Raw genomic sequence first — 12,433 nt, 5'->3', positions numbered from 1 at the left:
TTGGTTTTGGCCACTGAAAATTCACTGAAACTCCGAACTTTATTCGGTGTGTTAGGTTTGCAAAATCCCAAGAATTGTCTTTATCCCCAACCGTTGTTTCTCTGACTGTGAGCTACAATCGTGAGTTGTGTTTTTACAACCTATGGCCTATAGCTTTTTTATTTAAAGAACTTTTTATTCTGAAAAAATTTCAAACTTACAGAAAAGTTACAGGAATGGTACAAATAACTTGCTTATACTCTTTACTTCGAATTACATTTGTTTTTTCATTTCTACTCTATATACACACATTTTTTTCTGAACCATTTGAAAATAGGTTACCACATTATGCCTTTTTCACCACTTGATTCTTCAGCATTTATTTCCTAAGAACAAGGATATTCTCTTAAAACCACAGTACAGCTTTCAAATGTAAGAAATTTAATACTGATATACTACTTTTTAACTAATCAACAGTCCACATTCCAGTTTTGCCAGTTATCTGTTGTGATTGATTTAGTTCAAGAACTAAATTTTGTTTTAAACTCTGTTCCTGCCAATCTCTTGTTCTTTCCACCTTTTTCAGTGAGCCCTTCTTTCCTCCTTGCTGGGTTTTTAAAAACAGTTTTATTAAACAGCTTCACAGTAGCATCAAAAAGAATAAATAAAGAGAAAACCTACACTGTCCTTGTAGTGAGGCGCCCTCCCTAGTGGTCTCACGTGGCAAGCAAAGTACCTTTACAATGATACTTAGGGGTGGCCAGAGGGCTTAGTCTGGACCACACAAACAAAAGCGTAGCTTGGGATCACTTTAAAGGGCCTGGGTTTATACCTGCTCGTAAGGAAAAGATTTGATGATTAGAAGATAAAACTAATGACTTCCTAATATTTTGAAGTAATTATATAAATGGAACTGAGGACTAGTTTACTATCTGTAATGGCTTTATTGACATACTAGTCACAGACCATGAAGTTTATCTTTTTAAAGTATATAGTTCAGTGGTTTTTAGTATATTCACAAAGTTATGTGACCATCACCATATCTTAATTCTAGAACATTTTCATCATGCCAGAAAGAAATACTTACCCGTTAGCAGTCAGTCCCCATTTCCCCCTCCCCCAACCCCTGGCAACCACTAATCTATATCTTTATAGATAAGTATTTTATTCTTTTTGATGCTATTGTAAATAGAATTGCTTTTTTATTTCCATTTTCAGATTCTTTATTGCTACCATGTAGACATACAGGGGTTTTTTTTGTATATTGATCTTGTATCGTGCAACCTTGCTGAACTTGTTTACCAGAGTAATTTTTTAGTGGATTCCTTAGTATTTTTATATATATCATATTGTCTGTGAACAAAGATAGTTTTACTTTTTCCTTTTCAATCTAGATACCTTTTTTCCTTTTGTCTAATTGCTAGCCTACTGCTTTTTAGGAAAGCTCTTAAAAGTATAAATATTCTTTATATTCAAGCAATTTAAATAGGTTATAAGCATCCAAAAATTTGGAGAGGAGTAGCTAAGATTCAGAATTTTATTTAGTTTGTACATTCAGAGAATCTAGGCCATGAAAATTACTGATCTGAGGAAGGAAAGGACAGGAAATAAAACTACAAATGGATAAAACTTTGGCATTTTCCAACATGCCAGGGTCCAAAACATCAACTTACTTCTTAGGCACCAAAAATTTCAACTTGGTTTTGGAAACTCTTTCTCTATGAAAAAAGTGAAAGTTGATAGAAATAGAATTGGCAGGATTCACTTTACCATACACTTTTTAGGAATATCTTTTCTATAAAGTGAAAGGTATCTTTACTTTCAATGTTATAATGAAGGTGAAATGTTATATAACTCTTTTGAAAATGATATGATTATTTGTGAGCTTGACCTACTGAGAATGCTGTCAGATTGGAGGTACTAATTACCAAATGAAGAAATACCCTCAGTAAGAAAAGGATATTAAATCAGAGAGGACCCTAATTTAACAATGCAAATTCTCTTGGATACCATGAAAATTGAGCCATTACAAAGAATAAATTTAACCAACTTGAAGAATCGTTATATTGGAGTGGGAAAATGCCTCTAAAAAATGTTCTATACATTCCTTTTAGGATTTTCTTAGTCACTTTTAATCAGAAACTATATGTAACGTGTGTTTTTTTTTAAACATGTTAACAAGGGTATGGAAAAGTTGGAACCCCGTGTGTTGCTAGTAGGAATGTGAAATGGTGCAGCTGCTGTGGTGGATAGTATGGTGAATTCTCAAAAAATTAAACAGAACTACCATATGATCCAGCAATTCCATTTCTGGGTGTATACCCAAAAGAATTTAAAATAGGGACTTGTGTATTGACAGATAAAGGGATAAACAAATGTGGTCCATCCATACAACGGAATATTACTCAACCTTGTAAAGGAAGGACATTCTGACACAAACTACAGCAGCGATGAACCTTGAGGACATTATGCTCAGTGAAATAAGCCAGTCAGAAGAGTACAAATACTGTACGATTCCACTCATACAAGGTACCAAGAATAGTTAGGTTCAAAGACAGAGTAGAATGGCGGAAGGCAGGGGCCGAGGGAGGGGGAATGGAAGGTCAATGCTTAATGGGTATGGAATTTCAGGTAGAGGAGATGAAAAAGTTCTGGAAATGGATGGTGGTGATGGTTGCACAACATTGTAAATGTACTAAATACCACTGGACTATACACTTAAAAATTGTTAAAATAGTAAAATTTTATGTATGTATTACCCCAATAAAAAAAATTTAAAAAGAAAAATCAAGCGCAGTATTCTCTTTGAACTTGAGATACAAGGCTTTGGCTTACATTCATCCAGCCCATGAAAATTACTAGGTTTTTCTATTCCTTATATCCCTGTTTAGGGCTCTTCTACCATAGAGAAAGATCTAGAAGATGGGGTTATCATAAATAAGGAGTAAATCCAAAGGAGTCTGTGAACAGTTTCTCAGTGAATCTTGTTATACGGAGGGCATTGTTCCCTGTGTCAGACCCTTTGCTGGTGTTCGTCCTCCTTTACAGGATTTCCAGGGACAAACCCTGAACACCTTGCTCCCATGTGAACAAGACGGGGGGAAAAACTTCGTGCAAACATATCACACTGATGCTTCTGAAGCATGTTTTGTCACTGTATTAATGCAAGCATATTCTTCAGCCTCCTGATTCTGTGTTGTAACATAATCAGAGAAGGTCTGGGGTCTTGGAAACAATCTGTTCTTTATTCAAGGAGCTAATGTGAAATCTGACACCTCATTTTGCATAGGCTTTGCTTAAGGATTTTAAAGATGCATCTTTTCTTATTCAGGTCGATCTTGGAGAAGGAGGGACCAAAGTCACTTTTTAGAGGCTTGGGTCCAAATTTGGTTGGAGTCGCACCATCAAGGTAAGCATTGAACTTTCAGCTGGCTCCCTACACACATATGTGATATCCTGAGTCCTTTCTCACCGAACGGCAGTATGACTGGATGGACAGTATCTTTTTCTGTGGAGGGTTTGCCTTAATACATCTGACAAGTAGAAATAGTGTTAATTGTTGGAGTGTCTTCAGTGTGTATGAGAGAAAGAGATTCTAGTTATTTTATCAAGTTGAAAATGAATCTGCTCCCATCCCTGGCACCTCTCTAAGTAAGTGTAGTGTGTGGTCAGCATTGGATCCCCCCCAGATTACACATATTCATTTTGGCAAGACAAGTGTGGGATATTGTAGAAATATTAAAAATTTTTAAAGTTACAGTATATGTTGGTGCTCAAAGGATTGGCATTTACCCAGAATGAAGAATATAAATGGACTTTGTATGTATATTACCAAAGTCTCATTTTCCTCCACGATTTTGGACCCTTCCATCGTCACTGAATACTTCCTGGACGGACAAGCAGGAACTTCTGGAGGTGCCTGCAGCAGGTTTTGGTTTTAGCGCAGATAAGGTCAAGCTTTTGATACCATATTAACTTCTTTCCTGGATGATTTTCCTGAATGTTTCAGAGGTTGCGTGGGGACCTCAGTGCTTCTGGTGCCGTCCCGATGTCTTTACAATGCCCCGTCTTTGTCCTAACAGGGCTGTGTACTTCGCATGTTACTCCAAGGCCAAAGAGCAGTTCAATGGCATTTTCGTGCCTGACGGCAATGTCGTGCATATTTTCTCGGCTGGCTCTGCAGGTACGTTACCCCAGTGAGCGGAGGTGAGTTTCTCACCTTCCTAAAGCACGCTGTGCCAAACGGCTTCTTCCAGGAGTTAGAAAATAGCGCTCTGCTACCCTTGCATCTAAAATCATTTTTCTAAAGTATATGTTGGAACTGATAAAATATGAGTGTTTGAGTCGTTCATAACGTGGTTCATGTTTCTTTGACCACTAACGCTTTTTATTCTCCCTCAAAACGTACCTGTTCCGTGTATGCGACTTGTTAGTGTCATGCTTCTTTTAAAGGCATCAATGTGGATTTTGTGTGTGTGTGTCTTTCTGTTTCAGTTATTTTCTAAAACTCGAGCTGCTTTTTTTGTGACTCCCCATGGTGTCCAGCACACCCCGTGTCCAGTTGGCATTTCTGTCCTTAACCTGTGGATGCCACGATGAGGGTTCAGGGCTCTTAGGGGCCGGTGACAGATCAGACCTTTCCTGTTCTCTTGAGGGAGTCTTCCACTTACTGTAGAAAAGTCGTAACAGGATTTTCTTCACCCGGGAAATAGTCGGCAAAAAAACGTGGACTTGTAGATTGCTGAGAGTAGGCTATGTCTTTTTACGTATAAGTTTTGTGTGTCTGTTTAAATAGAAAGGTGTTTGAAAACTTTAATTGGCATTTTATGAAAAAGTTCCACCTTCTGCCAGCCTGTAAGGCGTGGCCACCAGTTCTGTCTGCCTCTCTTACTCCAAGTAAAAGTACTAGTAATCCATTTGAATAGTTACAGGTACTAATTTCTGGACCCCAAATAGAAAATACTGTTAAGCAAAACTACTGAGTATGGAGCTCTGAGGAAGAAGTGTGGTGTTAAAATAGGGCAGATCGATGGGGAGTTAACCGTAAGCTAAAAGCTGTTCATCAGTTTGTAACTTCTGCAAAATTAACTTAGAAGAACCCTTGGTAAATAAAACGGCCCCAGAGGGAGTCTTTTAAACTGCTCTCTAGGTTCCTGGTATCTAACTAATCTGTTTGACTGTGGAGGGAACAAGGTATTAGAAAAGGGCCTCTGTGTGTCAGGCTAATGCCTTGATACTGCTTTTTTGGGGTTGGTCTGGAATGATTAGCAATATTAAGAGTGGGAAGACTGAATAAAATAATGGTTCCTATCAGTAGATCAGTCTTAAAACTTCTATTTCCTGAAATGATTAGTCAGGTATTAAAATGTCTAAGTTTGGATTTAGGTAAATAGAGATTTAGTTCCTTCTGTCTTAAGTTTGATACAAGGTAACCTTTTAAAACATTATTTATGTGCCTGAAACCTACAAACGTGAGTTTTTCAAGTTTCGTATTTATGGTGGGACTCGCGTTAACAGAAGTGTCAACAGCACCACCTAGCGGCTGAAAACACTAGTTAGGGCGTTGGGGCTCTAGAAAATTAAGAGATTTATTTTAGGTCAAACACACCAACAGAAGTTACATTTTCAGGAACTATAGTTTCTATCTGCAGTACAGACATGTAACTGCTTCCTACTCTCCATTTTTGTTATTAAACCATTGAAAGCCTGATTTCAGAGTTTATCAGACGGAGTAGACAACTTTAATCAGCATTAACTGTGCTCAGTGATGACATTTTCTATTCTTTTTCTTCCAGCTTTTATCACAAATTCCTTAATGAATCCTATATGGATGGTTAAAACCCGGATGCAACTAGAGCGAAAGTAAGTTATTAATTGTTCCTTGCCTAATGTAAGAATTCTGGGGGATTTTTTCCTTGCCCCAGTTCCACCTATGGAGTGAGATGTACCAAGTTCTTAGCCATCCCATCTTTGCTTTTCTGAATGTGAGCATACGTGTATGTAGAAATTTATTTTGTTTTGAAATTTGTGCTTTGAAGCATTGTGGAGAGACAAAAACCAACAGAACTAACCCACGAAGGGAAATGAAAAGCTCATTCAGTTGTAGCCCCTGGTCTGCATTCCTGCCTTCTCTCAGTCGATGGGTCTCTGCTCTGGGCTGACACCCCTCCCAACCCCCAGCCCCAGTTGGAGCACTGCGGGCTCTCCTAAAGATGGTTTCTCTTTCAAGTGGGAAGATGCTCATAAGGGCAGAACAGCAAATGCCTTCAGGCTTCAGAAGGGTTGTTTTACTCTCTAGGTCCTCAGATATCCTTAGTTTCTGCCCCGAAACCCTTTCCCGTGCTGTGGATGGATTACTTTGGCAGTCGAATGAGGCCTGCAGGCCCTTTTTAGAACAATATTTTTAGAAGCAACAGAAACCAATTAATGAAATACAGTTGTTAATGTTTTTTAAAAGTATGACATAGTAATATACTTAATACATTAAATCAAGCAGCAGCCCAGTAACTACTATAGTTTCAAATAAATGATGATGGTAAGTGATGTCTTGTGATAGGATTCTATCTAAGATTCCATGTGTAACTGTGTTGCCCAGAACTCTTTTGGGGCACTGGAAAGTTCCAGCTAGTCCAGTCTAACTTAAAGCTACCTATAAAGGAAAGAAAGGAGAGAGAGCAAGAACACCCCAGGACATGCAGGTAGGGGGCTGCCTTTGTTTTTAATGACCACAGTAGCCTCTAACTTGTTCTTTGATTCCATATACTTCCCAGCCCATTTTGCCTGAAAGAACCTTCTAAAAATGCATCAGTTCTAATCATTTTGAAGAGCTCACTTGCTCAGAATCCTTCAGTAAATCTCGGTTACTGTCAGGGTTAAATCCTAACTCCATTCAGGGTACTTTGCAATTTCGTAAAAACGTCCCGTGTTGTTACGCTTCCGTCTCCCTGAGTCTGCTGTCCCTGACCAGGAATCCCTTCTCCCCTTCTCGGCTGTGCTAACACACACCTGTACTTCCAGTGTCATCTGGAGACCTTTGGTAACCCCTCCCAAGTCCAGGTGTACACAGTGTCCTGATAGCCCCTCTGTTTAGCGGTGAGTAAATGCACAAGGCAGCCGAGAGCCATTATATGCATTCTTTTAAATCTACCTGGCAGTGATCCATACTCAGGACATTTAAAGGCTTCTTTGGGTGGCTCTGTTAATATGTCCCTCAACAATGAGTATTTCTTGCATGCTTCCTGTGCACGAGTCACTGGAGAAACAGCAGGAAATAAGAAACTCAGCTTTACAGAAAACAAAGAGAACTAGAGTCTAGTGGGGTAAGGGACCTGAAGTACGCAAGACCCTGGAGGGTCCCTTATGCGGTCTAGGCAGGAGGGACAGAGGCAGCTGGGGGGCCTCCTGCGGCAGCACTGCCCACCCTGCCATCTGACAAAACAGCCGGCAGTGAAGAGTGCTGCAGGCAGAGAACCATGTGCACAGAAAATCTGGAGGCAAGAAAGCATCGTTATTTCTGGGGCACTGAAAGAAGGGAAGCACGGTCAGAGTGTACCACATGCATATGTGCTGGAAATGGAGGGAATTATAGGAGAAACGAGTGGGGGCCACATCCTTAAAAGGCCTGGGAAGGAACTTGGAGTTGGACTTGGGCTTATTTTGAGGGCGGTGAAGAGCCATTAGAGCAATCATTGGCCGCTGGGGACACTTTGCTCCCCAGGGGACATTTGGCAATGTCTGGAGACATTTTTAGTTGTTATAATTTAGGTGGGGTGCTACTGGCATCTAGTGGGTAGAGGCTGGGCAAACTACTAAACATCCTGCAGTGCACAGGACGGCGCCCACGGCAGAATTATCGGGCCCAAAATGTCAGCAGTGCGAAGGCTGAGAGGCTCTGCATTAGAAGATTTTAAGCAGGGGAGTGGCATGGTTGGATTTCTGTTAGAAAGGTCGCCCCGATGAGGGTGTAGAGAACAGCCTCAGAGAAACCCACGGAGACCGATTGGACCTGGAGGGGCCTCTGATGTCTGACCAGCGTCAACACTGTCAAGTCCTGGGGTTCAGTTTGTATCCAGGCAGTTGATGAATCCTTTCTGTTGTGGGGTGGGAGCATCCAGCCTAAGGCTTTTGACTAGTTATTGTGTAGTCTATTGGATGTTTATGATTTTATAAGTTTAGAGATAATGGAGTCAAAACACCCTATTTGGAGATAAGAGCCATAAGAAGGACCACCCTTACACTCACCACCCTGTCTGAGGTTGGGGAGTTTCCCTTCAGTATTTTCTTTTCTTTTCTTTTTTTAACAGATCAGGCATTTAATTAGGTTCTTCGTAATTAATTTGGAACACCAGTTTGTGAGAATAAACCCCATCTGTGAGAGCAAACACAGAGCAGAGATAGCCCCGGAGCTGAGGAACAGCTTTGATTTTTGGCAGAGTTTGCGAGTCTATGGCTTTCTGACCACCCTTGTGCTGCTCCGTAATCTCGTATTTCTTTCTCTGTGTTGAAGCTCTTCCCCTCCTGGTGCCTGGCCTTGTGCGCTTCTTCTTGAAGTAAGCAGCAGTGAGATGTTTGGGGATTTTCACACCACTGATACCAATTTTGGTGGAGGTGGCGATGACAAATTTCTGGTGTGTTCTACGCAGAGGAACTCGATGGAGGGACAGAGGTCCAGTCACAAGTAGCCACTGCTCAGGTGCTTCAGGAAAACCACCCTCTTGCCTCTGTGGTGCCCAGTGGATGATCAGAATGGTCCCGGGAGTGATGCTGGCCCCAGGTTTTCTCACCTGCTGACTGAAGGGTTTCTTGTCGTGGCTCAGCAGCTTTTGAGGCATGTCTTCAGTAGGATAGTATCCAGGCATTTTGCGAAGTTTAACCACTCGGGTGCCACCATTCTTGTCACCACCAACTGGTTTTGTGACAGTAGCAAGAACCTTCTCCTTTTTTCTTTCCAATCCTCACTTTAGCTGCTGAGTACTTCCTCTTGTACATGACCTTTCGGGAATACATAGCTGATTGGAATACCTGCCGATTCCTCTGACCAGGACAGGGTTTTGGCTGCAGTGGGGCTTCCCCTTCTTAGGCGTTTTGGCCTTGAGGTTCGCCTTCTTAACCTGCGCCCAGCAGCAGCCTGCTTGGCTTCAGGTTTCTTCTCCTTACTGTCCAGCTTCTCGGCTTTTTCACCTGCCATCTTGCAAGTTGGGAAAGAGCAGTATTTTCTTAAAGCATACTGGTATCCTGACTCTAATTATGCTTTACATATATTTTTGTCCTGCTTTCCACTTCAGGCACTCCCCCATATCCTACTGCCCTCAGAACAGTTTTAATCTGGTATATGTACCATAGCTCACTGGTCCCTATTTTTAAGTATTTGGATGGTTTTGATTATGTTGCAGTTATATTTTCTCTGTGATGAATGTCTTCCTCCAATGTAGCTCTTTCCAAAATTAGGTCAGAGGCTGTGAATGTGTTTTTAGGACTCTTGTACCGGTGCACACACACTTACGTGGGCCAGTCAGGCAGCCCAGCCAACAGACCTGGCCTGGCAGGTGGGCCAGGGCTCAGCTGCCCACAGTGCAGGAGGACACGTGGCGCCCACAGTGTACTTTCCTCCATATTCAGCCGTCATCCGGGTGCCTTGGTGCAGTAGCGGCTCCTGCGTGTGTGTTCTGACGGCCTGTCGTTGGTTCTTCCCCTTTACGCAGAGTGCGCGGCTCCAAGCAGATGAACACGCTCCAGTGTGCTCGCCACGTTTACCAGACGGAAGGCATTCGTGGCTTCTACCGGGGATTAACTGCCTCGTACGCTGGAATTTCAGAAACTGTCATCTGTTTTGCTATTTACGAAAGCTTGAAGAAGTATCTGAAAGACGCGCCATTAGCCCGTTCCACAAATGGGACTGAGAAGAATTCCACAAATTTTTTTGGACTCATGGCAGCTGCTGCTGTTTCTAAGGGATGTGCGTCCTGTATCGCTTATCCACACGGTATGTGTCGCCTTTTCTCCCATCGCCTTCAGACAGCTGCCAGGTTTGTGTCATTTGTCAGCATATCTAGAGCCCTGTAGCTCCAACTGAAGTGCAAATGCCTGCAGGTGATAATGGAAGCAAGGACAAGTGGAACTGGCTTCCACGGTGTGTGTGGCCTGTGTGCGTGGCGGGGCCTTGGCGTCACTCCCCCTGCCGATGGTGGCCAAAGGGGGCTGTGCAAAATGTGGGCCTGTGATGTGGAACTTCTGGTGTTTTCAAAGAATCCAAAAATCTGGATTTTATTTAAAATCCACCGTGTCCAAAAGTGATGTGGGAGCCAAACTTAAAAAGAAAATCTCTCAGCTTCCGTTTTGAATGTTGTGCTGAGTCAGGCTACTTTGGGTTTTATTTTTTTAATTTGTTTTTTAGGGAATTACAGGCCTCATGTCCTTCTGACCCACTATTTTAAAAAATAGCTTAGTTTATTGTGCCATGAAAGACAGATTTTGTTTTTCAAAAGCCTGCTGCACTGTCACCTATGGCAAATGCCAGTGGTCAAGTCAGTAACAGGTGACTGAATCCCTGTTGTGTGCTGGGGCACGGAGCGGCCTCGGGGCTCGTGGGGAAGAGGTCGGGCCGCCTACTGTGGTAAGGAGACTGAAGCGTGTACAGAGAGAGCCGCTTGACAAGCAGTGACAGGCAGTGTCGTGCTGTGGCACCTGGTGAGGGAGGGGCAGGTGGGCGAAGGTTCGACCAAGGAGGAGGCAGCGTTTAAGCTGGACGGAGTGGAGAAGGAATCTAGAAGGAGGAAGAAGTTGGGGGGTATATGGAAAGAAAGTCTTGTGGAAGATACTGCCGTACTTACAATACCATAAAGATAATACCCATTCCACCTTCAGTGAAATGACAATGTTTTTGCTTCATCGGGAGTAGAAAACCAACTATCTTAAAATTAAGTCCCATTTCAACTAAGCTATTTTTTAATCCCTTTAAAGTTATTTTGTGCTTTTGTATGGCTGTATAAATGTCCCTAACTGCCCATTTCCCAGAGTTGGAAAATGTTCTAACCCGATCTTAACTTTCCATTGTCTATGTGTCTGTCCTGCCAAATCCAGCTGAGGTGGCAAATACAGGTGTATGTATGTTGACAGTTCTAAAGCTATGTGCTTTGAATTCTCTCCTCGTATTGCCTGGAAATACAGTTTATTTGTTACATAAAGCATGTGTTTCTCTCCGCAGAAGTCATAAGGACACGGCTCCGGGAGGAAGGCACCAAGTACAAGTCTTTTGTCCAGACCGCTCGGCTGGTCTTCCGGGAAGAAGGCTACCTTGCCTTTTATAGAGGACTCTTTGCCCAACTCATCCGGCAGATACCAAATACTGCCATTGTGTTGTCCACCTATGAGCTAATTGTGTACCTGTTAGAAGACCATCCTCAGTAACAGGTCAAAAAATTGTGCTCTAGAAGAATAAAACTGAAAAACTCGATAGAGAATTTTTTTTTCCATTGATGTTTAGAATGTTTGAGACTGAAACAGGAAAGGCCATAAAATACTTGGCTCATGTCACCTGTTGGACATTTCCTTTTGGATTCATGTTTTCTGGAAGGTTTAAATTCATGAACATTAATAGTTAATTATAACTTTTGTGTTGTTGGTTTTTTTTTTAACTTAAGAGGATTCAGGATTAAGCAGCAACTAAATTAAATCATGCTATTTAATTTAAGTATAAATTTGGTTTGTGTCCTCTTTTATGTTCACTGTACTGTAAACTATAGCTAGGGACTTCAGGGAAACGTAACCCTAGAAAAGCCGAGAAAAGCTCTTAACATCAAAGTATGCTTGTTTTCTAATCTGAATATAAGATCTTGTACTGGACGGGCAAGAATTGTCATGTTTTGGTGGCACTGGGCAGACCAGAATAGACTCCTAGCTATTTTCCTCCTTTGTACATTTCCAAGTCTCATACAGGTTGATAATCTAAGCTTTCAGGCTGCTGAGGTAAAAAATAAAAAAAAATAACATCAGTGCAACTTTCTGACTCTAGATATTTTAAACTTTAAATATTTTCCTGAAGTTATCCTCTATCCCCAATTTTACCAAAGGCAAGAGTTTTAAAGAACTGCCTACCAGTAGCCTTGCTCTTGGACGTAGGTTCAGAAGTTAAGCCTGGTCCAGCCCAGGTGCTTGGTGTGTTACAGAGCAGCCTCCCGAGTGGCTTGAGCATGGCAGGTGGTGAGTAACAGACACTCCCTCTTGGGTCCTTGACCCTGTTCTCTGGTCTCGACTGCGGAGAAGAGGAACATGACACAGGTCGATTGCAGGCCCCTTGGGAAGTTTACTTTTATTCTGACAAAGTGTTGGTGTTGTTTACATACCCTAGTTCAAAGTTAAAAAAATTTTTTTTCTAGAAATGAGAAATTATCAGAATTGCAAGTACCCTCCCCCCCATTTAAAAAGGAAATTTAATAAAGGACAAAAAGGTAAGACA

General features: G+C 41.8%; 1 protein-coding gene and 1 pseudogene across 2 annotated transcripts in view; one reads left to right on the top strand and one right to left on the bottom strand.

Moving 5' to 3' along the window:
- Window positions 1–11,975, top strand: part of SLC25A33 (solute carrier family 25 member 33) — a 28,248-nt gene extending 16,273 nt beyond the window's left edge. For both annotated transcript variants that reach the window (XM_019746765.2, XM_074334092.1), the window contains exons 3-7: window positions 3,311–3,388; window positions 4,062–4,162; window positions 5,775–5,841; window positions 9,681–9,961; window positions 11,183–11,975. In XM_019746765.2, coding sequence (XP_019602324.1) covers window positions 3,311–3,388; window positions 4,062–4,162; window positions 5,775–5,841; window positions 9,681–9,961; window positions 11,183–11,385 — 730 coding nt within the window. In that variant the 3' untranslated portion in view covers window positions 11,386–11,975. The remainder of the gene's footprint in view (window positions 1–3,310; window positions 3,389–4,061; window positions 4,163–5,774; window positions 5,842–9,680; window positions 9,962–11,182) is intronic.
- On the bottom strand, window positions 8,292–9,166 carry LOC141572480 (large ribosomal subunit protein eL6 pseudogene; annotated as a pseudogene).
- Window positions 11,976–12,433: the final 458 nt, after the last annotated feature.

The sequence above is a fragment of the Rhinolophus sinicus genome, linkage group LG06, assembly GCF_036562045.2.
Source record: "Rhinolophus sinicus isolate RSC01 linkage group LG06, ASM3656204v1, whole genome shotgun sequence".
Lineage (NCBI taxonomy): Eukaryota > Metazoa > Chordata > Mammalia > Chiroptera > Rhinolophidae > Rhinolophus > Rhinolophus sinicus.
The sequence above is the reverse complement of the archived record's forward strand: the minus strand, read 5'-3'. Positions and strand labels throughout refer to the sequence as shown.